Raw genomic sequence first — 25,614 nt, forward strand, 5'->3', positions numbered from 1 at the left:
ACCCTTGTCCACGGTGGAGAACTGATTATGTGTTAGGCCAAACCTAGCACACATGCATGTGACTCGTTGCTATAAACAATCTCATTAATCTTTAAAATGGCAAAGTCACTGTGAAAACTAAAACACGCAAAGGACAAGTCATCTCCCCCAAAACAGAGGTCGTGTGTGGCTGAGCTGAGATTCAACCTTGGGCCGCATGACCTCAGGATTCACGCTTCCTTCTAGCTACCATGTCTCCATGATGCGTGTGTCTTCCATTTCTACATTTCTAAATTTACTGAAAAAACAAAACAAAACAAAAAATACCCATGACTGCTCATCTGAATCTTGACAACATATAAGCCAGGCTTGAGAGAACCGGAGCTTCTGTGACAGCAGATACAAGAACACAAGGCCAGAAAATAACAGTCCTGTTGGAGGTGCCGAGGAAGGAAGATCAGGACAGGCTTGTGGAGCCTCAGCTTTAGAGAGAGAGAGACAAGTATACAGGCCAAAAACACTTACAATAATAGCTACCACTTATGGCATACTTGCTTGTGCCAGAAACTGTTCCAAGTGATTTCTGTATATTGATCTATTTCATCCTCCCTGTAACCCTTCAATATAGGTATTACCATTCTCCCCCTTTTCCTGATGAGGAAACTGAAGCAGAGGCAAGATTTGGGTCTACGGCTTGCAAGCTGCTGCGCACAGGGAGCCCAGAGCACAGGGGTGGGGGGAGCAGCATGGGGGCCGGGACGCTTTCTGCAGGCACTGGCCCAGCAACACTAAGCAGCATGCTTGGCACATGGTACACACTCAACATGCATCTATTGACAGACTTTTCTGCCAAAGCTCTTGAGGATACAGAGGAATTAGCCAGCTGCAGGAGATGGCTGTGGGAAACATGGCACGGAGAGGTATTCTGGGCAGAGAAGAGAAAGGTTAGGAAGGCACAGGTGGTACAGAGCTGTTTTTGCACGTCACAAGGGGAGGGGCGGTAAGGGATGCAGCCCTGAGGTGGGGAGGCAGGGGCAGGCAGGGGCCCCGGTGGGAGAAGCCTAGCAAGGCCTGGAAGGAATTTAGAGCATATCCTGCAGGTTAACACAGAGCCAGTGTGTACTGGGTTTGGGTAGGTGAGTAGCATAGCTGCATTTTCAGTTTCAAAAAAATCTCTGGTTACTGTGTAAGAAATGGATCGGAGAGGAAACAGGTTAGCGAGGAGGGTGCTGCACTCCTACAAGAAGAAAAGATGCTGGCTGCCCAAGTGTCCACGGTGGTAGTGAGGACAGGGAACATGAAGAGGATGCATAGAGATCAGAGGTAAAACTTACCAGACGGACCCAGCAGGCAGAAAGGAGGAAACAGATGCAGCGCAGGTTTCTGACCTGGTGACACTGGTGACTGGCCCCGGTGCGGTGAAGGAGGGGAGGGGATGATACACGGATAGGGCCACAGACCAGGCTTTGGACTGGCTGAGCCACAAAAGCCTCTGCGTGATGGCCCATGGGAGGGGCTATGAGAGTCAGCAGACACCCGGGAGTCCCTGGCGCACAGCCCTAGAGCCTATGAACCCCGCTGGAACAGGAAGGCAGGGAGGATGACAAAAGCCAAACAGAGCATGCAGGGCCACACTGCGAGGTAAGTGAGAGCGGCACAGGATCAGAACTGAGCTCCTCTGACTTCCCCTCTACTGGCAGAAAGGATGACGGACTGGGAAGGGGGCAGGCAGGGGGGTTACGGAGGGTAAAAGTGCACATCAGCAGGCATCTAAAAGAGAGGAAAAAGCACCAGGACACACCCTCCCCCACCATCACTGGCTTCTACTGGCTATCAGCTGTGTCCTGGCAAATTCTTGAACAGAGAGAGTCTGGGAACGACTGGCTTAAAGAACAGCCGAGAGGAACTCTCAGCAGGATTCTCTTTTTAAAGCGCATCCCAGAAGCCTGACGCCCAGTTAGCAGAAGAATCAATGGCAGTCTCCTACTTCTCCTGTCTACATCCTTCCCCAGTGCTCTAGGATCACGTTCTGCACGCATCCACTCCTGTGCTCCCCCCGCTCTGTACAGATCTTTAAATGAGTTTCAAATGCTAAGGAAATAGTCCAAGTCTGTTCCAGACATCAAGTCCTGTGGATACTGTTTCATTACAAGGAGTCCATCTTTCTCTTTCCAGGATAAAGCCTAGAATGATTTAACTGTGGCAAAATTAGCATGCAATTTGTAAGTCATTATAGTGCAAAGTATGTGGTGAGAACACTTTATTGAATAAACCTGCTGAGTATAATTTTCCCAGGAACTAAAAAAGGGAAACCTCTCTCCAAGGCTCTCCTCCCTCTTAAAATCCCTGCCAGTACCTATATAATTATGTCTCAGTCTGACAGTCAAAAGCCAGGCATTTCTGTACATTTAACCAAGAGAAGCCAGAAGGAACCAACGAGAAGTCAGGACATCTTCCCAATAACAGGGACCTTGCTGTTTTCCGGGCTTGGTGTTGGTTTGGGAGTCAGGTGAAATCTGCTGAGACAAGCATCCTGAATATTTACAGATCACGGAGAAGTGAGGCTCACTAGAAGAGTCTAAGAATTACATGCCCTTTAAAAGTTCAGGTCAAATCTTGTTAACCAGGAGCCCCGAGGGCATGTCCAGATACACTGTGGCCCTGAGTCAGGCAGTCACGGAAGACATACCAATGCAGTGGGCCACGGCCCCAGACGTGGAAGTCTCTGCCAGCCACAGATTATTGCAGTAACGTGAATGTGTATACAGTTACCAGCTTGTCCTGTAGACTCTTCTAAATAGGCCTGTTTCACCTTACTGAACACCGCCACAGGTAGGCCACAGAACCTACAAAGAGGTCCTGAGATACTTTTGATGATAAGGCTAATCATAGAGCAAACCAAAAAAGAGGGTTAAAAATGAGAGTTAAGGAACAATGTAGGAAAAAACCCTCAGACCTTCGATTTTCCTTAATACTCAGGGACAAATACTAATTTCATCTCGTAAGTGATGGTCCTTCATTTAGTGCATGTCAATCACTATGTAAGCCCTGAGAAAATGATGAACAAGAGAGATTACAGCCCCAGAGACAGAGAATAAACAAATACTGAGAAGTGATGAAGGGCCCTGGAGATTGGGGTGATGCTACTTTACGCACAGTGATGACCGAAAACTCTCTGACGGGGTGACATTTAGGCTGAGACCTGAAGGTGGAGGGAAGCTCCAGCAAGGGAAGAGCCAGGACAATGGGGAGAAGCAACTGCAAAGGTGCTAAGGCAGGAAGGAGTGCCCAGGTGCGGGAGAGGACACTAAAGAAACGGGGGGCACCCGGATCATGCGAAATGTTGCAGTCCTAGGGGATTTAGGAAGTGTGTGTGTATGCAGGGTGATGGGGTACAGAAGTCCTTAAAGAGACAACGAAAGGTTCTCTGGCCACCGGCTATGTGCCAAGCCCTGTGAAAGAGCTTTCAGGTGTTAGGTCACCAAATCCCTTCTGAATGCACCAAGGTACACAGGTTGGGACATACACCTTAGAAAGAAAACACTATTAAGCAACAAAATAAGGCTGAGAAGTTAAGCTACTTGTCCGAAGTCAGAAAGCAGAAATAAGCCGGGCTCTAGAGCCCACATTCTCCCGTCTCACCCTCTTCTCCTGGGGTTTAACTTCCCACTCACCCCCCCAAACTCGGCTCTCCCTGCCCCTCCTTTGCTCCTGCTCCTCTTCAGTTGGAAATGCCCGATGCATCTCTGTCTTCTAACGTGCAGCTCGTACCCTGCATCATACATAAACAGCTGAGGGTCCCGCAGGGTGCAGTCCACAGCTCCCATCCTTGGGCTTCTCTAGGCCTCGTCAGCAGCACCGCTCCTGGGGCCCCTTCTTCCATGGGCACTTCCAACTCTCACCCCCTGCCAGTGGCTGGCCCGGTGCCTCGCAGAGAGCAGGCGCCTGAGAAATATTTGCCAAATGACTGGATTCTGTCCAGTGACTCCTGGTCAATTGCAAACCACGGCCATTCGCACCATGCCCGTGGACGTCTGAAGTGTACAGGGAAGATGGGGTTTCTGAGACACTAAAGCTGTCAATACCTGACCTGCCTTATCTGGGGGCAGTCCCCGACCCTGCTAAGTTTTTTTTTTGTTGTTGTTGTTGCAGACTTGGTGGAGTGTGGAAGTCTGGGAGATATTTATTCATTACTGATCTGACCGTCAATGTCATCAAATGCATGAGAAATAAGCATTCAATTCGAGTTAACAAATATTTGCTGAGCTCCCAAGGGGTGTAGGACACCTGAGTTTAACAGAGATGGGTGGGGTGAGGCAACAAATTGCTTATGACTTAAGAGAGAAGAGTGCATGAAGGAGAGGTGAAAAAGAGGTCGTTCTGTTCCGAGTCACTCTATACCTGCCAGGCAGCTGCACCTGCCAGGATGGAGCTAGAGTGCTGGCAGAGAGCACTGCTCGCTAATGCATCCCTCGCCCTAGCACCCCGCCCTGTCTCTCTGAGCAACACTGGGGCTGCTGAGCACTAATGGCCTTGGAATGTTTGCCAGTGCCCAACAAAACGGCCTTGGCATCAAGGAGACAGATGTTTGTCAGGGAACGGCAGGAGCCCCGGTGCCCGTGGTACACAGGCGCTCTGTGAAGGCCGGGGGAGAGTGGCTGTGGCGATTACTCTCCGTCAGTGCTAATCAATTTCACACCCTCTTCAGCGCTGATAATAGATAATCTTGCGGGAAGCGGGCCAAGTTTCCTAACGGCTACATGCAAGCTGCTCCCTCACGCCCCACAGCTTACTCGGTCGCCTTCAGAAAAGCCATCTACTCCAGCTTCCCCTCAAACGAAGTAGATGATGGGGCCAACACTCTGGTCTGTTAGGGGGACTCCTTCTGGGACAGATGGCAAGGAGGATGCCCTCAGGAGAAGGGCCGCCTGGCTCACTTTAAAAGCTGCGCAAGAACGAACACCAAGCAGCAGCGGCTCTCAGAAATGTAGCGACGTGCTTTCTGTACTTTATGCTTCCTCTTTATAATAACCCCCAAAGGGAAGTGTTATTTCCATTTTACAGATGACACAACCGAAGTTTAGAGAGGTCAACTCATTTGTCCAAGGTCTCAGAGCTAGGACGTGGCAGAGTTGGAATCCAAACCCAGGGTTCTGTGACTCCCCACTCACCCAATACTTTCTCGGAGGCTGCCGCTCCTCTGATGAAGGGCCGCGTGGTCACCGATCACCCCCTCCCTGTGCTCTTACTCCACCCCACTACTAGAAGCCAGCCCAGTGACCCACGGATGTGCGCTTGAACCTGAGGGGCAACACTGAGTTGGAAAGATCTGAGAGGTGTTTGCTGATACCACATTATAGCTAAGAAGCTGGCTACATGAAGCATGGTGACAAGCCAGGGCCACACAGTGATGGAGAGGGGTGCCTGCCTAAAATTCTAGGTCCCTCAACTCCCAGGTCTTCCCTTTACCCCGAAAATCTCCTCTTGCAGATAACATAGGTCTTCAGTCAGAGCTGGAGTTCTAACTGTCTTGTGGCTGTTTCCCCACAAAAGTCTAGGGAAATTTCTTCCAATTATCATTCAGACGAAGAGAAAGAAGACATTACTCTGCCACTTAAACAGTCACTAAGTGTCCACCATGCACAAGTTACTGTAAAGGGAAGAAAGGATGGAGAAGGAAACCCCAGTCAAAAATAAAGGGGGTGAGAGGGCAGAACAAGCACTGCGCGTGCAACACGCTGACTTCTGCAGTCCAGCCTCAGGATTTGGAGCCTCTGCCTTTATCTTGTAGGAGTATCACTGCATAAACAGGAATGTCCCAGTCAGTCAATTCAATCAATCAACAAACATCTGAGGACTTACTAGGGGGAGGGAGATCCTGTGCACCCATAGCGACCTGTCCCCTGGCATTCATAAAGGAAGGTATAGCTTATGAAGCGGGGGCGGTGGTTACGAAGGGGTGAAGAGAAACAGGACACAGACAAGAGGGTCGCTGTCTCCCCATAAGCTCCGGGCCCTTACCCTGGCCTGAGGCCTAGCTTGGGGGCAAATGCCAGCGCAGTCCCCTGTGCGCTGGGCTCTGCCCCACAGCTGCGCTGCTCCACCACAGATGGGAGCTGGGGCCCAACTCTGGCTCTCCCACCTGTGCGGCTCAAAAGCCTCCAGTATATCTTTAAGGCAAGAAGAACAAAAGAGAATGGAGCGATAGAGCAAATCAAGATCACAAAGAAAATGAAGTCTATTAGAGACTTTGAAAAAAAGCAAGGCAAGGATCCTCTGGCAATGTGACCGAAGACTGAGGAATGTCTTGCGGGGAGGAGACCAGACATTAAACAACACAAATGCCTGCCCCCAATGAAGGTGACAGATGAGAAAGGTAGAGGCCAGAGATGGCAGAGAACAAAATGGAAGCAGGTGGAAAGTACAGAAGGCAGGGTAGCAGCATAGCAAGCACAACTCAAGAAACAAACCTGACAGGCTTCACTTCCCTCAGCAGCCATGAGGGGAAGAAATTAGGGTCAGTCCTCTGGAACCTGGTACACAGGCTTTGCTGCAATACCTCTGAGGCCCTTTCTCCAGGTCTCCAGTTTTTCTTATGTCAATGAGTGACCTCGACCTTTCCTTCCAGTTCTTATCCCATGATCACCCTTCCCTCGGACGCTTCCCCTATGACTACAGAAGCCAGCAGGGTGTGAACCAAGATGGACTCTGCCAGCTCTGCCAGCGTGGAACCAAGTCACTACACCGCACTTTGGCCAGATGTTTTAAGAGCAGCTCATGTCAAGGGTACTTGTGCTATCACCCAGACCCCCGGCTGGACAGGGATCATTCCGACACGTCCTCCCTCTTAAAGGACATGCACTCCTATTAGAAGATCTAACCACTGGCAGACTGTCACCTGCTCTGCTCTAACAGGTTAGGCGGCACATGAGGGTAGGTGGTACCTCTGCCCTTTCCTGTCCTATGGGGACAGAGAAGGTACAAAGGGACCCAAATGAAATGCCAAGTCGACGGTCGGCAAAAGACAGGCAGGGATACGTACGTGTTTCTCCCCTTCAATCTTCTTGTCCGCCACCTGCATTGCATCCAGATACTTAAAATGCAACTCCATCAGTCTGTCAACCTGAAAGAGAGATATTTCAGACATGAGTGAGAAGGAAAAAGAATACCAAGGCAAGAGAACAGTGGGGATCCCATTCATCTCACTGTCACTCCGTACAATAGGAGACCCACTCTCCCACTTCTGACATCGAGGATGAGCTCTGCTCAGGAACACAGCAGGAATGGATTGAAGAGCCGGGGCAGAACAGGCCAACACCTAGGATGGGTGCAGTCCGAACACACCCATTCCTCAAAGGGCACTGCATTCCGGCCCTTCGAGGGCTCCTGTGAATTCGAGTTGTTAAAAACAAACAGATAAATAAAAATTCAAGTCCCTTCTTGCAAAGAGAAGGAGCCTGAAGTTACATACTTGGTATTCACTTAGAACTTTATAGAAATTTCTTTCTTCCAACTGAAACCTTTCATGTTCAGATTCTACCCCAGAGCTGATCTTTTTTTAAAAAGGTCTGAGTAAAATCTCTTTAGTTGCTTTCGAGTTAGAAGAGAGTACACGAAAAAAACTCTTTCAGCAACTTAAAAAAAGGCCCTGACTTCTGCTCAGCAATAACTTAAAAATCAGTTTTCAACTTAGCAAAAGTCATGCTTCAAACATGGCCCAAGGAACACTTGGTGGGTTTGAAAAAGTTTCATTTTTCCCTAAGACTTCCAAAAGACTGAACAAACACCGTGAAACCAGCTTAGAGTTCTAAACTATCTCTTTACTAGGATGGCACCACCACGGCTCTTGGCAACCCTGATATTTACTCAAGATCTTATAGTGGTTAACACCAGATGGTGCTTCAACACGCCCTCAGAGTCCAGGAGGACTGTACCCAAATCTTCTCTGGATAACAATGACGACCCCAAGATCTTATATATTTCAGTTGATGGAGTATCTTCGTGTCCATTATTTCCTTACACCTTAAAAAAAAACCCTGAGAACGTAGGCAGGAAAGATAGTGACCCTAATTTTAGAGACAAAAAAACTGAAGCACAGACGTTAAATGTCACCAGGGTGATATGTCCTCTAAGGTGTTCTGTGCCTAACCTCATGGTGGCCTCTTCCCCATGCTACACAGCTAGTGAGGCTAGAGGAAACGGTCAGGCGCAAGCTCAGAGAGACAGCCATAAGCCTCCCTCGGAAGGAGGACAAACTTTCAGCCTTTCCTTGGACACAGAAAGGAATTATGGTAAGTTATAAAAGGGGTTTGGGTCTTTGATTTCATTCATCTAGAATGATCTAATTCGTAACTAGCGGCACGCCCTTAGTAGACCGTGATCGTGGGCAAGCAATGTAATGCCTTCAAGCCTATTTCCTAACCTGCAAATGTGGATGAAAGCCACACAGAAGGTAAACCCCACGGTGCTGGGAGGATACATGAAACAATGAAAGGGGCCTGCTAAGCCCCCCAATCATTAAATATATGCTGACTCTTAAAAAAAATATATATATATATATATATATATATAAAATAAAAAAAAATATATATATATATATATTTTTTTTCTTATTCTCTTTTCCCATAGGACATGGAAGACAGGCTCTCCCTTCTCTATGTCCATAACAGAACCTTCCATACTGCCACCTAGGAAGGCCACATTTAGTCTTCCTTTCCTTGACTGTTGAAGATGGGAATTAACATGTCCATTTCAAAGACAGGAAAAACAAGGCTCAGAGTGGTACACATGTTGAAAATAGCAAAACCAGGTTCAAATCCAGACGTCTGAATCTACAGCCTATGGTTCTTGATGACTTTGCCCCAATCCAAATCCTATTACAACCCCACTCTCACTGGGTCTAAAAATCACCCTGAGGTACTAGCTGCTGCCACCCCAAGGTGCTACTACTCCCAGAAGGATGGATCTGGAGAGGAGAGGCAGAGTCACAGAAAAACTCGAGACCCAAAGCTATGCTGGAGAAAATACTTTAGGGCAGGAGCGCTCAGCCCAGCACCCCCTAGATGGCATCAGGTAAAGAGCTCTTCCAGCCCCCCAGCCCTAGGCCCGGCCTTACCGTGCAGCAGGCACACCCACCTTCTCACTGTCATTTTCAGTGAATTTATTCAGAAGCCGGGTTCGCTGCTGCCCTCTCAGGTTCCGCAGGAGGGAAGCCAGGATCGAACAGACATGCTCTGGGTTGGGAAGGAGAAAAGGGAACATGCTGTGATCAGAGCGGTAATTATTACCTCTCTTCAAGCCTGATCTGGCTCTATTGGAGGAGGAATAAGTAGGCCTTCCCTGACTGCTGCTATTGATTAATAAGACAAGAACTTAAATTGTGTCATTGGAAACCTGAACTGATCTTGAAACGCTGCACAAGAAACATATTCAAAAGGGATGATATCCTCAAGGACAACTTGAACGAGTGAATCAAAACTAAGTCAGAACTTCTAGTCCACCTGGAATTAATTGATTTTTATTGTCCACAACAGAACCTTAAACTAATCCCCCATTTACAGAAATAACCTGTGAACACAGTATGAATGTCTGCTATGAGAGGAGTATATAATGAACAAACAAGACGTGTTCTATCAAATCCTCAAAATTCCCTCATACCTTCCCCAGGTAAATATCCTGGAATTCAGTAAGAGACGTGACAGGGCACCAGGGTTATCACTGCCATTCTGGTGCAGCTAAAACTCCTTCAAGTTTGAAAGCAGTTGGCCAGTAAGTACTTCAAAATGGTAACGATGCTTTTTGAGTTCATGTAACCCACAGGCTTCTATTATGAGCTACTATTTTTCTACCGTGGGAAGAAGAGGGTAATTGAAGGGTATATTATAGGCTTTAGCTGTGAAGAGATTCTTTTCTTTAAAAAGAATTTTTAAAAATCAAGAATAATGACCTTGAAAAGGAGGCGGCAGAAGTCTAGTCGTGGAGAAATGACAGAGGGAAGTTTATTTTGAGATAATGCCCAGAGCGTAGGCAACAAATACTCTATCTGAAAAGTGACTGAAGAACATCTTCACATGACAAACTCCCCTTGAATTCTCAAAAAGTCACCTATTAATTAAAGCCCCCGGTAGGCATTCACCACAGCATAGATACAACTGTTTGCCCCTCATTTACGTTGGAAGCATTCCCTGCCTCTCCACATCCCCAGTCTTGTACTGCTGGAGGCCGTCTGGCATCCTGTCTTCTATCCACAGTCACCTCTCTGGGAAGGCCCACGCTAGTCCCACTGCTCTAAAAACCACCTCCATGCTGACAGCTGCCAAACCTGGGTGTACCGGCCAGTCCTGTTCTCTGAAAGCAGACTCGTGCTCACCTTTCTCCCTGCTCTGTCCACGTGGTTGACAACAGCTCCTTTTCAACTGGACACATCCCAAATCCAGCTCCTGCTCTGCCTCCTCAAACCTGTTCCCCACGGTCTTCCCCACCTGGTTAATGGCAACCAAGTTCTCCAGTTCCTCAGGCTGAAAACAGTGGAGATGTCCCTTAACCTCTCCTTCTTCACAGGTCTCACAGGAAACCTTGTCCGTTTTACCTTCAAATTATACCCAGAATCCCACCTCTTCTTCCTGCTGCCCCTGCGGCGGCTACTCAGGTCCACACCACTGTCCTCTCTTGCTTGGAATATTCAATTCAATATTCTCTGCTTCCACCCTTGCTCCCTCTGGCCCCATGTCCACACAGCAGTCAGAACGATCCTTTAGGTTAAAACCCAAAGTCAGAGCCCAACATCTCTCTGCTTAAAGCCCACTGATGGCTCCCCAAATCACTTGGACTAAATGCCATTTTAACGTCAGGCGAGCTCCTGGTCTCGTCACCAGATTATTGCATGGCTCTATCATCTCACCCAGTTTTACTCAGCTGCCATCTTCTAGATGAGGCTTTTCCTTGACCACCCCATTTAAAAACGCAATACCCTGACACTACCTAGTTCCAAGTCTTAGCTGCTTTATTTTTCTCTTCAGCATAATTACTTTCTAAAACACCCTATAATTAATTAATTAATTAATTAATTCTGTTCAGTCTCCCTTCAATCAGAATGTCAGCTCCTTAAAGGCAGGAATCTTTGTCTGCTTTTTTCATTGGTCTATCCCTCCCTGGTCCCCAAACAATGCCCCAAGTTTACCCCAATCTCTCTCTTTCTCTCTTGCAACTTTTGTGTGAAGCTGAGATTAAGGTGGTATAATCTCCATCTTGAACAAAATGAAGGGAGCAGAGAACAGGGAATAGGATGGGGTGAGTGCAGAAAGCAGAGAGTGGACAGCATAGGACCTGTTTTCACAAGAAGGCAAAGACTGTCATGGAACCAAGGGTAAAGACAGTGAACCAAACAGCTCAGCTCAGGGTGAGAATGTAGGATAAGACAAGGCCATTTTTGGAGGCACATGTCAGGGAAAGTTCTCTGACCTCACTGCATGCCAGGGAGAGGAGAGAAGGGCAGAGTAGGGGACGTCATCAGTTCTCCAATCTTAGGCTCTGATCTCTTCAGCTGCTGAGCAGATGTGGGACCAGCCATAATCAATGCAGTGAACTCTAACAGGCTCAGTTCTGAAACTCTGAAATTACTCAGCATAACAAGTGGCAATAATCTCCATGTGTACATATGACAATCTGACAACCACAGAGGAAGAAAAAGAAATCAGCCAGAGTTCTCATAGACTATCTGGGCCAAACCTCTCATTGTGTAGACGGAGTAAAGAGCACAGGGACTGGTCTGCACAGCTAACTGGTGAAAGAGGCAGAACTCAAACTTCAGATGACTCACGCCATCATTCACTGGCTACTTGCTTATCTTTGTGCTGGCAAGCACCTGGAGCTCAGGGGGCCCACAAATAAACACCACATTATCCCTAATCTTAAGGAGCTCCTTATTTAGTGCAGAAACAAAACAATGGTAACAGGGTAGTGTGACAAGTCCCATCACTGAGGTACACAGGGGACCTGGGGAGCACAGAGAAAGGATATCTGACCTAAAAGGATTCCCACTGGAGGTAACAAACAACTGAACATCTTCAAAAAGTTCCAATACAACAGCTCTGGCTGACAACCAGGTTGAGAAGAGGAGAGAGCAACGCAGGCGGAAGGAACAATATATGCAAAGGCCAGTTTGGATGCAGTGTCATAACCACATGGAGGAGGGGAGGCCAGTTAGGTGGCAGAGGGTAGATCATGAAAAAAAGTTGCAAGAATCCACCCATGAATTTCAAGATGGGAAGAGACAAGACAAAATGTGAGTTTAGACCAACCCTTAGCGCTAGAATCCTTTTAGAGATGAAGATCAGGAAAATGTTTCTCTTTCCTGATGAATTTTTTATGCTTATCAGGGCTCCCTCTTTGCCTTGGCTACTGGGAAGCTCAAAGATGAGTTTCAGCTCACCCATAGGAAACAATTTCTTTTACTGCCTTATTAGGGATTCCCACCATGATCCACCAATTGATTTTAAAATAAAAGTAAGGGGGTACGGGGTCACTCAGTCGATTAAGCATCTCCCTTTGACTTATGTCATAACCCCATCGTGCTGGATCTAGCCCCATGTTTCGTTCCCTGCTTGGCTTCTCCCTCTGCACCTCCCCACTGCTTGCATCCTCTCCCATTCTCGCAAAGAAATAAATAACATCTTTAAAAAATTAAACAAAATAGAAGTAATGGATACACATGGTAAAAATGAGACCATACACAAAGGTCTAAAACACTATTCAACAAGTATTTATTGTCTTTTCTCATACTGCTGTCATCATCCTTTTCTTCTCTCCCAAGGGGAAAATACCTATAAGATATCTTGTGTATATTCTTAGAGGAGAGGAAGAAAAATAATATACATACATAATAGTAATATACATTCACATAAGATGTAAAAATACACATATATATGTGTGTGTATATATACATATATATATATATCTTTCCATATCAGTACACACTTCATTTTTTTCTAATGGCGATCTAGGATTCCACTGACCTTATTTATCATAATTTAACTAGTGTCCTGCTCAATCATGAGTATTTTAGGTGGTTTCCAGTTTTCGGTTGTCTGTTTTGTTTTTGCTGTTAGAAACAATGCTGCACCAAACATCCACGTGCACATATTCTGGCATGTGTACTTTTTTTCTGGCATTAATACACCTTTGTATGTGTATTTTTTTTTAAAAAGATTTCATTTATTTATCTGACACAGCGAGAGAGAGATCACAAGTGGGCAGAGAGGCGGGGAAGCAGGCTCCCTGCTGAGCAGACAGCCCAATGCAGGGCTCGATCCCAGGACCCTGGGATCATGACCTGAGCTGAAGGCAGAGGCTTTAACCAAGGTGACCCACTGTATGTGTATACTTATGGCAAATTCCTAGCAGTGGAATTGGGTGAGTCAAAAAGTATTCATACAGAATATACTGAAAGACGCTGATAAGTTATTTGCCAAGAAGGTTGTACCAATTTCATGTCCACTCTCAGTGTCACACACACACAGAATGGAAGCAAAATTGTATGTATGTATATACTATATATATATATATATATATATGAGTATACAATAGATATACAATACATATATATATGTATTTATATTCTTACATATAAAGAGTATCCATTTTCCCATATCCTCACTCAGATTGGATACTATCCAACTTAAAAATTATGACAACTTAGTGGGTGAAAAGTGGGCTCTTCTTCTGATTAGCATGTTTTTGTTCTTGTTATGAACAAGGTTAAGCAGCTTTTCTGATGTTTACTGACCGCTTGTATTGCTTTCTGGGTGAGCTGCCTGTATTGCTTTCTGGGTGAGCTGCCAATTTGATTTCTATGAGCTCTATGTAAATTAAGACTATTATCCTTTTGTCATATACACTGCAAATATTTTCTCCAGCTGGACATTTGTGTTTTGACAAATTCTTATTCAAAGCTAAGGTTTAGTGTCACCATATTGTTTTGCTACAAGTAGCTTCAAGTACCTAGCTGAAAGTAAGTAGGGTACAATAGTAACTGTCACCAATTGTGTATCTGTGACAGTAGGCTTGAGTCTGTACACAATTTTCTCACCGAATCCTCACTACTAAGCCATGAGAAAGGTACCATTCTTATCCCTCTTTTATAAATGGAGAATCCAAGGCTCAGAGAGGTTCATCAACTTACTTAATGTCCTGTCCTTCAGTCAGTGGTGGGAACTAGGTCGGAACCCAAGATGCCCGACTCTAAACAATAAGCTTTCCTACTATGTTGTTCTATGTTGTCTGGATATAAAAAGTAACCATCAGAGCTTTTAAAGAAGATAAAAGAAACCAGAAAGTAAACCATGCAAAGCCTGATGATGTGCTTCATGTGGGGCTCATTGTGTCCAAAAGGTTGGCACTATGTAAATGTGGATTTAAAAAAAATTCAACAATTTTAATGAGAGAAAATGAAGCAACAGGCCATATGGAGTAAGACTCCTACTGAGTTACTCTTTCCAGAGGTGATTTCTACCTGAGTCTAAATAAAGAAGAGACTTTGGGTTTTAGGCAGTTCTGCAAATACTGAACCAGAACTTCTCAAATTTCCCTTTTAATCATGCTGATTATGATGGAGGGTGACGAGTTGCAAGAGAATGTCCTCTATATACCCAAACAAGATGGGAGGGTGGGGTGCCAGTGGAACAGTGCTGCTATCAGGAGCTGTAATTTTCAAAGAGGAAAATGTAATATACAGAATAATCATCTTTTTTGGCACTAGATCATATTAGCATGCATTTCTACAGCTCATCCCAGCCTGGAGCAGGAGATACCTTGATCTATTACAGAGTATATACTAAGAACAAATGGCATTCACCTATTTGGGATTTTAAGCAAAAAACAGTTTGTTAATTTCAGGAGACCCGAAGCTGCTTAGGTAGCTTAGGTACCTTCTGTCTCTTTCTCTCTGGGTCTTGTGGTTGGCTGTAGGTCACTGGTACCTGACAGATAGGAAAACATTTCAGCTACCCCAAGTTTTATACACACACACACACACACATACACACTCAGTTTCATTAGCCACTAATAAATGTAGCCTCCCTAGGAACAGATTTCAGCCCAAGGTAGTGTCAATTTTTCATGCACCAAGAAGATGGGGAGAACTGCTGGCACAGAGAGCAGGGGAGATAACAGGTTTATCTGCTGGCCAGCACCACTCAGCTGCTCTGTCATTTCGACAGGATAAAATGGAGTCAAAGGATGGCTATGGAGCTGTCAACGCAGATGGCGTGGATGTGGTGATTCCCACTGCAGCAAACAACCTCTAAGGCAGGGTCCAGGGAGAGCAGAACACAAACACACATATACACACACAGGGCTCGGGGAGAGCAGAATGAACACACACACACACACACACACACACACACACACATGGTAAAGGAAGCCACAGGCTTCTAGATGGGAAGGCCAAGCCAACCTACAATTTCAAGTCACTAGGTAGGGAGGCCGGGGTCTTGGTGGAATATTCCAGAGCCAGTACTGACACTGTGTCAGTGTGAGCCCCTGCCTGCCTGTGCCCCGCTCAACAGACAACTGCCAGCCTCAGGCACTAATCAGTGACACCACTGCGAGGGGTGGTTCTGGCCCCTCTTCCCTAGCTTTAGGAGCCTCTCAAGGGTGATTAGCAATGGGTTAGACCCCTGGGTATCTGCAGTTTGATTCTCTGGGGTCAGTTTGAGTTCTGTCATTTTCAGAGCTGGAAGGAGAATTAGAAATCTTTGCCTCAACTCCTCTGGAATTTTGAGTATAGAAACCATATCCCTGATAAGGGATGTGATTTGCTTCAGGTTAAAAGTACCGCTGGCATCTAGATCTGCAATTTATCTTTTTAAAAAATAACAACAGAAACTTTCGAGAATCTGATGAACTCATGCATGCTATCCTTTGCAAAACGTATTATATACAAATGTAACACTTCCATTGAATTTCAGAGTGTTTCCATCTCTTGGGGATGGCTCCTTGGTTAAGAACCTATGATCTAGTATACCCAGATCAGAGGTCTTTCCAGAATGGAACAAACCAGACAGTGGCAGTGACTCCAACTAGCCTCGTACAGGGTGCACTGTTTTTGTAAAGGAGGAGATGGACTAACATTTCTCATCCTCGGTCTTAAAAAAGGGTGGTCTCCAAACCCCAGGAGGTTAACACCTCTCTCTGTGAGGAGAGCTCCTTATCCATAGATAGGTCTGTTAACAACCAGGCCTACTGGTGGCCCACTGCTGAGAAAGACGCATAGGTACAGCAGGAAGTCTAACTTCTAGGACCTGCTCCAGAAAGGCCAACAATTAACTAACCTTATGTGGAGCTTTAGGATCAGACTGACTTGGATTTGAGTCTTGCCTCTGGTGCTCACTAAAACCTGGGCATATTGTTTAATCAGTAAGTCTGTTTTCCTGTTTGTAAAATGCGGCTGTCCCTTCCAGCTATTAAATCCCTGTATCAAATGAGACAGGTGCACAACAGGCACCCAACAGACATTCATTTGAGATTTTCTGTGCTGATGAGGAACATGGCAAGACAGTCTCCAGCCCACATACCTGTCGCAGATCACCACCTAGCGCCTCCCACAGTGCTTCCTGGTCGCGTGACTGCCACTCAATGTGTTTTAGTCTGCCTGTGCCACCTTCACTAGCCTGTGCCGAGGGAAACAGGAACTTAGGTGGACTGACTTTCTCAGCTGGTGGTGTTATCTTCTGTAACTCGAGATTTGTTCTAACCCTAAGATGGCGCAAGGCCAACTTCACTCAGACTCTTTAATCCTAGAATAAATTAAAATAAAGTGGTTGTGCATGACTGCCTATAAAGCCAGATAATACAAGTTCTGGGAGACCTGCAGACAGCCCTGCAGTGGGCGGTGGCTATTTACTAGTAAGCTGAAGGACACAGCACAGCGAAGCAGAGATGGTCCTACCTTTTAATAAAAATAAATGTACTCGGCCATGGTAATCATTTGCCTTTTGATCTTGCTGTAGAATTGAAAACACAGCCCATGATCTGTAGAGGAAATGAAAAATACCTTCTCTTTTATGAGTTTTGTGAGCACAGGATAATTAATTACAGGGCATGAAGTGGTGCATACACCAGCTCAAACTTCTGGGCACCTACTATGTGCCGGGCAATGTAGCAAGTGCTGGGACACAGAGAAGAAAGACAGACCACCCTAAAGGAGCTCATCATCCTAGGAGCAAGGCCAAGAAATAAACACCTACCATTGAGTACGTGAGTGTGTGGTACACGTGGAATACGCAGAGCACACATGTGGAGGGTCCCTAACTCAGCTGGGGTAGGGGAGGAAAGAGGAAGGAATGGGAATGGGCAGGGCTGGCTATTTTCGTCATTTCGCATTCTCAGACTCCTGGAAGTGACACAGAGCTGGGTGTGTTACATAGGCAAGTGAACGGCTGTAAGCTCAGAGCTCCAAGCTCTCTGTGGGAAAGCGGATAGAGAAACAGAGGCCAGGATTTTGGGTTCTATGGACACATTTAGTTCTTACAGGTCTCCCAAAGTAGGGATTAGAGTGGGAGGTGGGGAACAGGGGGATGGAGGGGACAGGGAGCACAGTGTCAATCCCTAAATGACTTCCTTACCATTCTGTGCCAAGAAAAAGGCCTCCAGATGTCAGAGGTGTCCTGCTTGCATCTGTTGAAGTTTTGGTTCCAGGAGGCCACCAAAAGAAGAGGCACTAACAACCTGAGCTGGGCCACAGGAGGCAGCTTCCAGGGGTCTTAGACACAGGAACGGACATAGCTTCATTTGTTTATTCATAAAATAGAACCCTACAATGTTAAGATACAGTGTTTGGGGACTTAGACATCCAGACACTGACTCTGCCCTCCAGGTGCTTGCAGTCTATCAAGTCTAAAATTACTTGACAGGCAGTGGTAGTGATGAGAAAGAGGCAGAAACTGAGGAGGCAAATACTCTGCTAGCCAGGGTGTCTGGGAAGACTGGTGGGCAAGATGCCATGTGAGCTGAGCCTGGGAGAAGAGAAGCAAGCAAGAAAAGAGCTTTGAAGGGGAGGGGAGGGAATGGGAACAAAGGTATTCCAACCAGACGGAAAGCGTGCATCAAAGGCGTTAAGCTGGAATGCGCAGGTTATGGACAAAGAACTGGGAAAGGATCTGTGTGGCAGAGAGAAGGGAGGATGAAAGGTGATGAGGTTGGAAAGGTGGGGGCGGAGTGCAGACCATAGATAAGTACAAATGCTGGACTATGGACCCTGATCACTGCCTTGCTAGCCTAGCATCTCAATACTGGCCCAGCCTGTGTGGTTGGACAATGAATTCAGGGCCCCTCTGAGGCGCATCCAGCTTCAGAGCCTGCACCTGCGTTCCAGAAGCCCAAATGGTTAAGAAAGATATGGGTCAGCTACAGCTCTACTCTTAGGATGGAAATGGTCCCTGTACTTCAACCAGCAGGCCCATGTCTTGGCAACATCTTGCAGGGCCACTTTTAAATTCAAGGCCATGCAGCAGGGCTGCCTTTGTTTCCATGGAACATCTAAGGCCATTAGCTCTTTTGTCTTAAGGAGATCATACAGAATTGTTCTTCTCTCGTTTCTAAAATTAAAACCATCTCTGTTTTATTGCCCATGCTTGCTGCCTACCTGTTCCTGAACTCCCTCAGACAGACAGACAGACATCCTGCTTCCTGGTAAGACTCTAGATGCAAACAGGATGTTTAAAATATCCTAATTAAACCGATCCCGACTTCAGCAGTAGTGTGCTGGAATACAGATTAATCTGCTTCATGCCCGGCACTAGCAGCTGAAGTAGCAGGAGGCCCTGTCAAATCAAGCCACAACATTACACTCCTCTGCCTTTATTATTATTTTTCCCTTTTTACATTCCATTATAATGGACATCTGCTTAGCAGGGGATGTGGTAACCCAAGAAGAGTCACGCGCGTGTGCTCAGCCACTCCAGTCGAATATTGATGCAAGTCAAGTCAAACACTCTTCTCGAAACAGATGGATCTGTGTTAGCATCTATATATAGCGCTTTAGACACATACATACAAAATGCATACATTCCTATTCTTCATAAACATTTACTGACTCCTGAATATGAGGCAGGCCCTGGGCTAGAGAGTAGGGACTTAAAGAGGCAATCAATATTTACTGTAAACCTACTATGTGCCTGTGTGTACTCTGCATGTATTACTTCATGTAATACATGAATTCTCATAACAATCCTAGGAAACATGTTTATTATTCTCCCCATTTTATAGATAAGAAACCAAAGACTCAGCCAGGGAAAAAAGTTTGCTTCCCAGGGTTTCACAGCTAGGAAGTGACCTAATTAGTTCCACTATACTAAAACTTGATTATCTTCCTCATGAGTTAAAAATACTCCATAAGCAGATTTAAAAACCATTCAACCTCACTAGTGTTGCAGATAAAGCCATGAGGTAGTTTCATGCGATGAAAATTTCAAAACAGCTGATGCCTGGAAGGCTGCAGGGCAGTGAGCTCCCTACACTGCTGGCCACGGGAGTACTCGGGCTGCTGCACCGAAACCACTGCTCTGCCGTCGGAGTCTTCTCCAGAGATGGCAAGCCCGCCTCCCAAGTGGGGTCCACATCATACTCATCTCTACACCTTCAGCACTTAGTCTTGCACCACAAAAATTCAACTAATACTGAATGTGACATCCTAAGAGAACACCATGGTTTTAAGAGTTAGCCATCAAAAAAAAAAAAAAAAAAGAGTTAGCCATCAGATATCTATGCATAAAAAAGGAGTAACTGATTTCCTGCGAGGGCCTGGGTCAATCAGGGAATTTTCAGAGTCTCCTCTGAAGACTGAGGAGGAATTTATCGGACACAAAGGAGGAACACCATTCTAGACAAAACACAAGAGGCTGAAAGGCACGGAGGTGTGAAGGAGCACATCAGGGGACAGGCTGCAGGGGTGGGTGGTGGCGTGTAAGATGAAGCAAGAGAAGCAGGAACCCTGCACACTCAACTAGAGGCAGAACTTTGTCCAATAAGACCTAAAGAACGCAGGATGGAGAATAAGTAGTATGCTCAGACTTATGTTCCAGAAAGATCATTCTGGAAGATTTACTAGAATGTACACTGGAGGGAAAGCAGGAACAGATCCAGATCATTACAGAAACATAGGAAACAAATGCAATAAACTGCATTTGGGTATATCTAAGAGTTACTTCTCCCTAAGCAAAAACTGAAATAGTTAATGGTCTTTCAGAAACAAGCCCAGTTTCCTTGCTCCCTTCTGGAGGGAAGAAGTAAAGTATGACATAAAGAACACCAGAAAAGACTTAAGAGACAGGGATTTCTAGTACAAACTTTAAAAAAAGTCTTCTCCTTGGCTCTGCATAGGTCTCTTGTCCATCTACTCTCTGGACCTCAATATCCTTGTCTATAAAAGAGAGAAGTAGCCTAGATGACACACAAGTAAGGTCTTCCCTTAATTGAATTACAAGATTCTACTTATCAAAATGAGATGTGAACTACCAAGTGGCCCAGCAATTCCTCTCCCAGATAGTACTCAAGAGACAATGAAAACACATGACCACAAAAAGACTCGGACACAGGACATTCTACAAAAACAACGTCAGCTCCACTCGTAATGATCAAAAACCTGAAATAGTCCGGCAACAGGAAAAATGGAAAAATGCGCCCACACTATGGAATACTACTCAGGGACAGAAAAGAACAAACTATTGATGCACTAGACAGCATAGGTGAATGTCAAAAACAGTCTGCCCAGTGAAAGCTTTATCCCTAAAGGGTATCCGTTGCCTAAGCCTGCAGATATGGAGCTCTAGATGAGGTTCACCTAAGACACGGTAAAAACCTCAGAACAGTGGATGCCTTTGTGAGGTGGGGGAGGGCTTGACTAGGGAAGGGCATGAGGGAATTTTCTGGGTAGCGATAACATTCTGGATCTTGACAGAATATGTATCTGTCCAAATCTGCCAAACAGTGCACTCAAAATGTGTGCATTTCACTCTATGTGCTTTTTGTTGTTAACTAAACTCTAGGCTATTAGCCTACTCCTAGGCTAATACTCCTGCTTAAGTGTTTAGGGTGAAGTGTACTGATGTCTATAACTTATTTCCTGCATCAAAAATTAAAATGAATGGATGAGAGAAATGGACGGAAGTGACAAAGCAAATACAGTAAAATGTTAACTACAGAATCTAGGTGGTGAGTATGTGAGCATTTACTGTACAATTCTTTCAACTTTCCTGTATGTTTGAAAATTTCTGTAAGAAAATATTGGGAGGAAGAAGGCAAGGGAAAAAAGTGAGAGATGAGCACTTGGAATATAAATGGGATGAGATTCCTAAAGGTTATTTTTCCAAAAAGTAGTTTTTAATATGTCTGTTGTTTGAAATTTTGAAAGCATTTTCCATTGAAATAGGCCCACTGAAACCCATTTAACCTGAAATATAGCCAAAATTAATTCAGTATTCTCATTTTTCAGTTGCGATGAGATTCCACAAACATTGCCTAATCACCTACTGACTGCAAAGCAATATGATAGGTGTTGCTTTTGGTTGATTTATTTTTTTCTTTCCCATGGGATATCCCCCTCCTTTCAGAGCTTGAGCACCAGTAAGGGTTTAAAAAAGTGTTTAAGTGCTAGCTTAACTAATTTACAGCCTTGAATCTGTGGGAAAATAGGCCTTGCAGCAAGAAAGGGATACATATGCTCAAAAAATACTTCTTTCTGCTACACAACTATTCTCCAAGGGCTCCGAGTGAAAAGAACAGAATGATGTGGTAGCTAACATTCCATCTCAGGGTTTGAGGGGAAAAGCATGAAGCTCTCTAGGTCAAATGTTTGTATATCAGGGAAAGCCCGTACCTCAGATGGGTTGAAAGGGAAGTCCATGAAGCTTTAAGGGCCTGCTAAGTGCACACCCAACCATCTCCAGTGGAAAATGACTCCAACCTGTAGTTTTTGATGACTCCTACAATGTGCTGTGCCAGTCCAATCACCCCATCACTCTAGTGGCGGCAGTGGGCACTAGGAAATGATGCTGGTTCTGGTGGGCACCATGAGGAATGAACTGGCCACCAGTGACTTCAGGAACTCTTCAGAAGGCCTGGACTATCTCCACCGAAGAGAGATGCTCTATGCCAACTGGTAGCATCCTGACTAGTGAGGACTGCCAGTTACCTACCCATTTTCTTTGATTCCTTACCAATAGAACCCATATATGTCTGGTAATTTACCCAGCTTAAAAAAAAAACAAAGGCAGAAAAACAAATGACAGCCTCCCTTATAGCTAGGTATGACCTAGCTTGACCCAAGTGACCCAAGTGACTCACTTTGGGTCAAGACTTAAGAAAAATGGGGAAATGGAACTTCTGGGAGGAGATATGTCACCTTCTGCCCTGCCTCCTTCCCCTTTTTGCTTTTCTGCAGCCTGGAATATAGACACAGTTACTGGAACTCCATGATCAAGACCATGAGGCAATCTTGAAAACAGAAGCCAGGCACATTTATATGCGCTTGGGATGCACCAATAAGGAAACAAATATCCCTGGTCCTGTGAGAAGGACAGCAGAGCAGAATAACAAAAAGAACGTGGGTTCCTGAAGACATCTTAAAACTACCAGTCTAGGGGCGCTTGGGTGGCTCAGTGGATTAAAGCCTCTGCCTTCGGCTCAGGTCATGATCCCAGGCTCCTGGGATCTAGCCCCACATTGGGCTCTCTGCTCAGCAGGGAGCCTGCTTCCCCCCATCTCTCTGCCTGCCTCTCTACCTACTTGTGATCTCTGTCTGTCAAATAAATAAATAAAATCTTAAAAAAAAAAAAAAAAAAAAAGCTACCAGTCTAGTCCTGATCTCTGGACTTCTTTATTTGAGACAAAAAATAAATCTCTAGTGATCTATTTTATTTAAGCCAGTATTATTTCCAGTCTCTGTTACTAGCAATGAACTGTAATTCCTAACTGATAACACTAATCCGGTAAGTTCTTTTCTAGGAAGTCCAAAGAGACACTGTGTGCCTAGAAGTCAGGTATTCATTCCAAGAAAGCTGAGTATACAGTCCCACTTGTTTTGGGGGAGCTAGCCACACATCCCAGTGGGGAAAGTCCTAGAACCAGAGGTAACAGCTAGTAAGAAGGTACATTCCCTTTTTTCTCTGCCTCAATGTCTCTAAGGTTCTATACGCTTTTCCATTATATTCTGGAGAACTTGGCTGGAAGCACTAACGTGTTTTTGTTTTTTAGGTTATTAGCCCTCATTCTTGTGAAGACAGAAATAAATGCCTAGTGTTTCAGGACCTCTGTTTTCTCTCTGCACTCCTGCCAATACTTAGGTTGGTAGCACCCACACCCGGCAGTATTGGGAAGAACTGGTCTGAGATGGCCGGAGATGGCCCAGATGCAGGGTTTCTGACTCCCAAGACTGATACCTCCAGTAATGAAGACAGCTGAATGTCAGGTGTGGCTGGTTACAGCTTCCTTTTCCATAGCATATCACTTTTAGGGGTGTTCCACCTAAGTGAATTTAAACTCATTCTGTGGCCTAGAAGCTCTCTTCGGGTCTGAAAAGGGCATGATACAGTTACCATCATCTTCCTTCCCACATCCAAACAAAAACATAGAAACTTTCAGATCGTAAAATGAGATAATCCCCATGAATGTGTGTAGTGTGATTTTTTTTTTTTTTTAAAAGAGTCCTTTTCAATGGTTAGCTTACTATATTCTCTGGGAAGGCTCAGCACAATCCAGGCAGTTTTTTGGATACCTGGGTATGTATGGACATATCTGGGGCTAAGCATGGGTACCAGAATTCCCCCACATTCTCTCCTCTCCATGATCTGTCCACCATTCCAAGTCCCACTTTCCAAGTACCCGCCTGCCAAGGAGCAGCAGAGCTTATCATCACAGCCCCAAAGCAAGGGCGGTGTTCTTGTGCTCTGAAAGCCATCCCTGGATGCCTGCTTTAGATTAGAAATTCAGTTTAGAGAAGAAAAAAAAAAGAAAAAGAAGAGCCTGTTTTCAGGGCCTTCAGGGAATGATCTAAACCTAGCTCTTCGCTCCTTTCATCTGCTTCACCAGGCCTGCCTTAGCGCTCTTCAAACAGCCACCGGCCCCTCCTCCCATTCTTCCGCAGTTAGCAGCCTGGCCCTCCTTCCAGCTGCTGTGGCCTCACCAACTGCTGAGCTCCGCACACTCTTCCTCCAGACTCTGGGGCTTCAGCTGATTTCCACAGAAACCAGAAAACCCTGCTTGCAGACCCAAGGCCGCCTTATGTTCATTTTCTTGAAGTCTGACTTCTTAACCTTCTTCCATCAGCCAGTAACACCACAGAGCGAGAGGATAGGAGCATCTCGGTGTCGCACTAACGCAGTACTTTCATTTTCAGTTTCAGGCTAACGAACTAAACTGTCCTCCAGTCTTGCACACACAAAACCACTGCAAAAACAAGTTGTGATCTCTGTGAAGATGGTTCCTGATCAGATTCTAACAGGGATGAGGCCCTTAATAAGGAGGAGAGAAGGGAAGCTGCTTAATCTTAAGAAACACTGCACTTGTGAACAGCAACTCCATGTTCTGGTTAATAAGAGGCTATCATCAACAACTGGCAAATAGATGAAGTGGTCTGCCACCCCCACTGCAACCAGTTGTCCCAAAAGAATGATGGGCCTGAGAGGTCAACGTGACTTTCCCAAGGGGTCTCTCTCAGGAGGAAAAAAGCATTTATTAGTGTTATGTGCCAGGTTCCTATGCTAGGAGCTTTACACACTCTTCCTCACTTACTAATCATGACACTCTTGGAGTAGAATATTCTCCCCATTTTACAGAGGAGAAAAAATAAGGTGCACTGGGGTAAGTGCCTTACCCAAGTTCTCAGAGCTAGTGAGAGTCTGAGACTGATCTAACCTCCAAGGCTGGCTTTCTTTTTTTTTTAAAGATTTTATTTGTCAAAGAGAGAGGGGGAGAGAGAGAGAGAAAGAGCAAGCACAAGCAGGGGGAGTGGCCAGCAGAAGGAGAAGCAGGCTCCGTGCCAAGCAAGGAGCCCAATGCAGGGCTCGATCCCGGGATCATGACTTCAGCTGAAGGCAGATGCTTAACCGACTAAGCCATGCAGGCAACCCCCAACAAGGCCAGCGTTCTTTCTGTCACCCTAAATATGCCTTTCTAGTGGTGAACTAAAATTACTAGCACCCAAATTTCCAGGGTACTGCTTAGCAAACTGAGTTGTGAGAAATAAAAAGAGGCCGTTTTGAACAAACCTACAAACTGAACTGCCAATGTCCCTCCCTATGCTTTATATAAAACAGATGGTTTCTGGCAAAAACTGACTTCAAAGTAATTTCTGTGAAACAAATCCTACTTGTTTACCACTGTGGAACCCCAGATGCATTCCCAAGGAAAAAATTCCTTTGCCTGCTTCATCATAAATATTTGGTAAGGGAGAATGATGAGCCGCCTCAGCGGATACTTGGCGTGACAGCAAATCAGCAGCGGCATGTCCTTGCTGGTCCTGGGATTCTAGAACTCCCCTCAGCGGAGCCACATGATCCTCCCTCCTCAGTGAGCCATCCCCAACAGGCCTCTGACATCACTCTGGTAGCTCCTAGAAAGTCTGTGTGGTAGAGAGGGACACAC

At 45.6% G+C, this 25,614-nt stretch overlaps 1 protein-coding gene across 2 annotated transcripts in view; it reads right to left on the minus strand.

Annotated features, from left to right (window-relative positions):
* CTNNBL1 (catenin beta like 1) overlaps window positions 1-25,614 on the minus strand; it is a 163,031-nt gene that overhangs the window by 19,992 nt on the left and 117,425 nt on the right. For both annotated transcript variants that reach the window (XM_059133251.1, XM_059133252.1), the window contains 2 exons: window positions 9,115-9,212; window positions 7,022-7,102 (listed from right to left, as the gene is read on the minus strand). In XM_059133251.1, coding sequence (XP_058989234.1) covers window positions 7,022-7,102; window positions 9,115-9,212 — 179 coding nt within the window. The remainder of the gene's footprint in view (window positions 1-7,021; window positions 7,103-9,114; window positions 9,213-25,614) is intronic.

The sequence above is a fragment of the Mustela lutreola genome, chromosome 9 (genome assembly GCF_030435805.1).
Source record: "Mustela lutreola isolate mMusLut2 chromosome 9, mMusLut2.pri, whole genome shotgun sequence".
NCBI lineage: Eukaryota > Metazoa > Chordata > Mammalia > Carnivora > Mustelidae > Mustela > Mustela lutreola.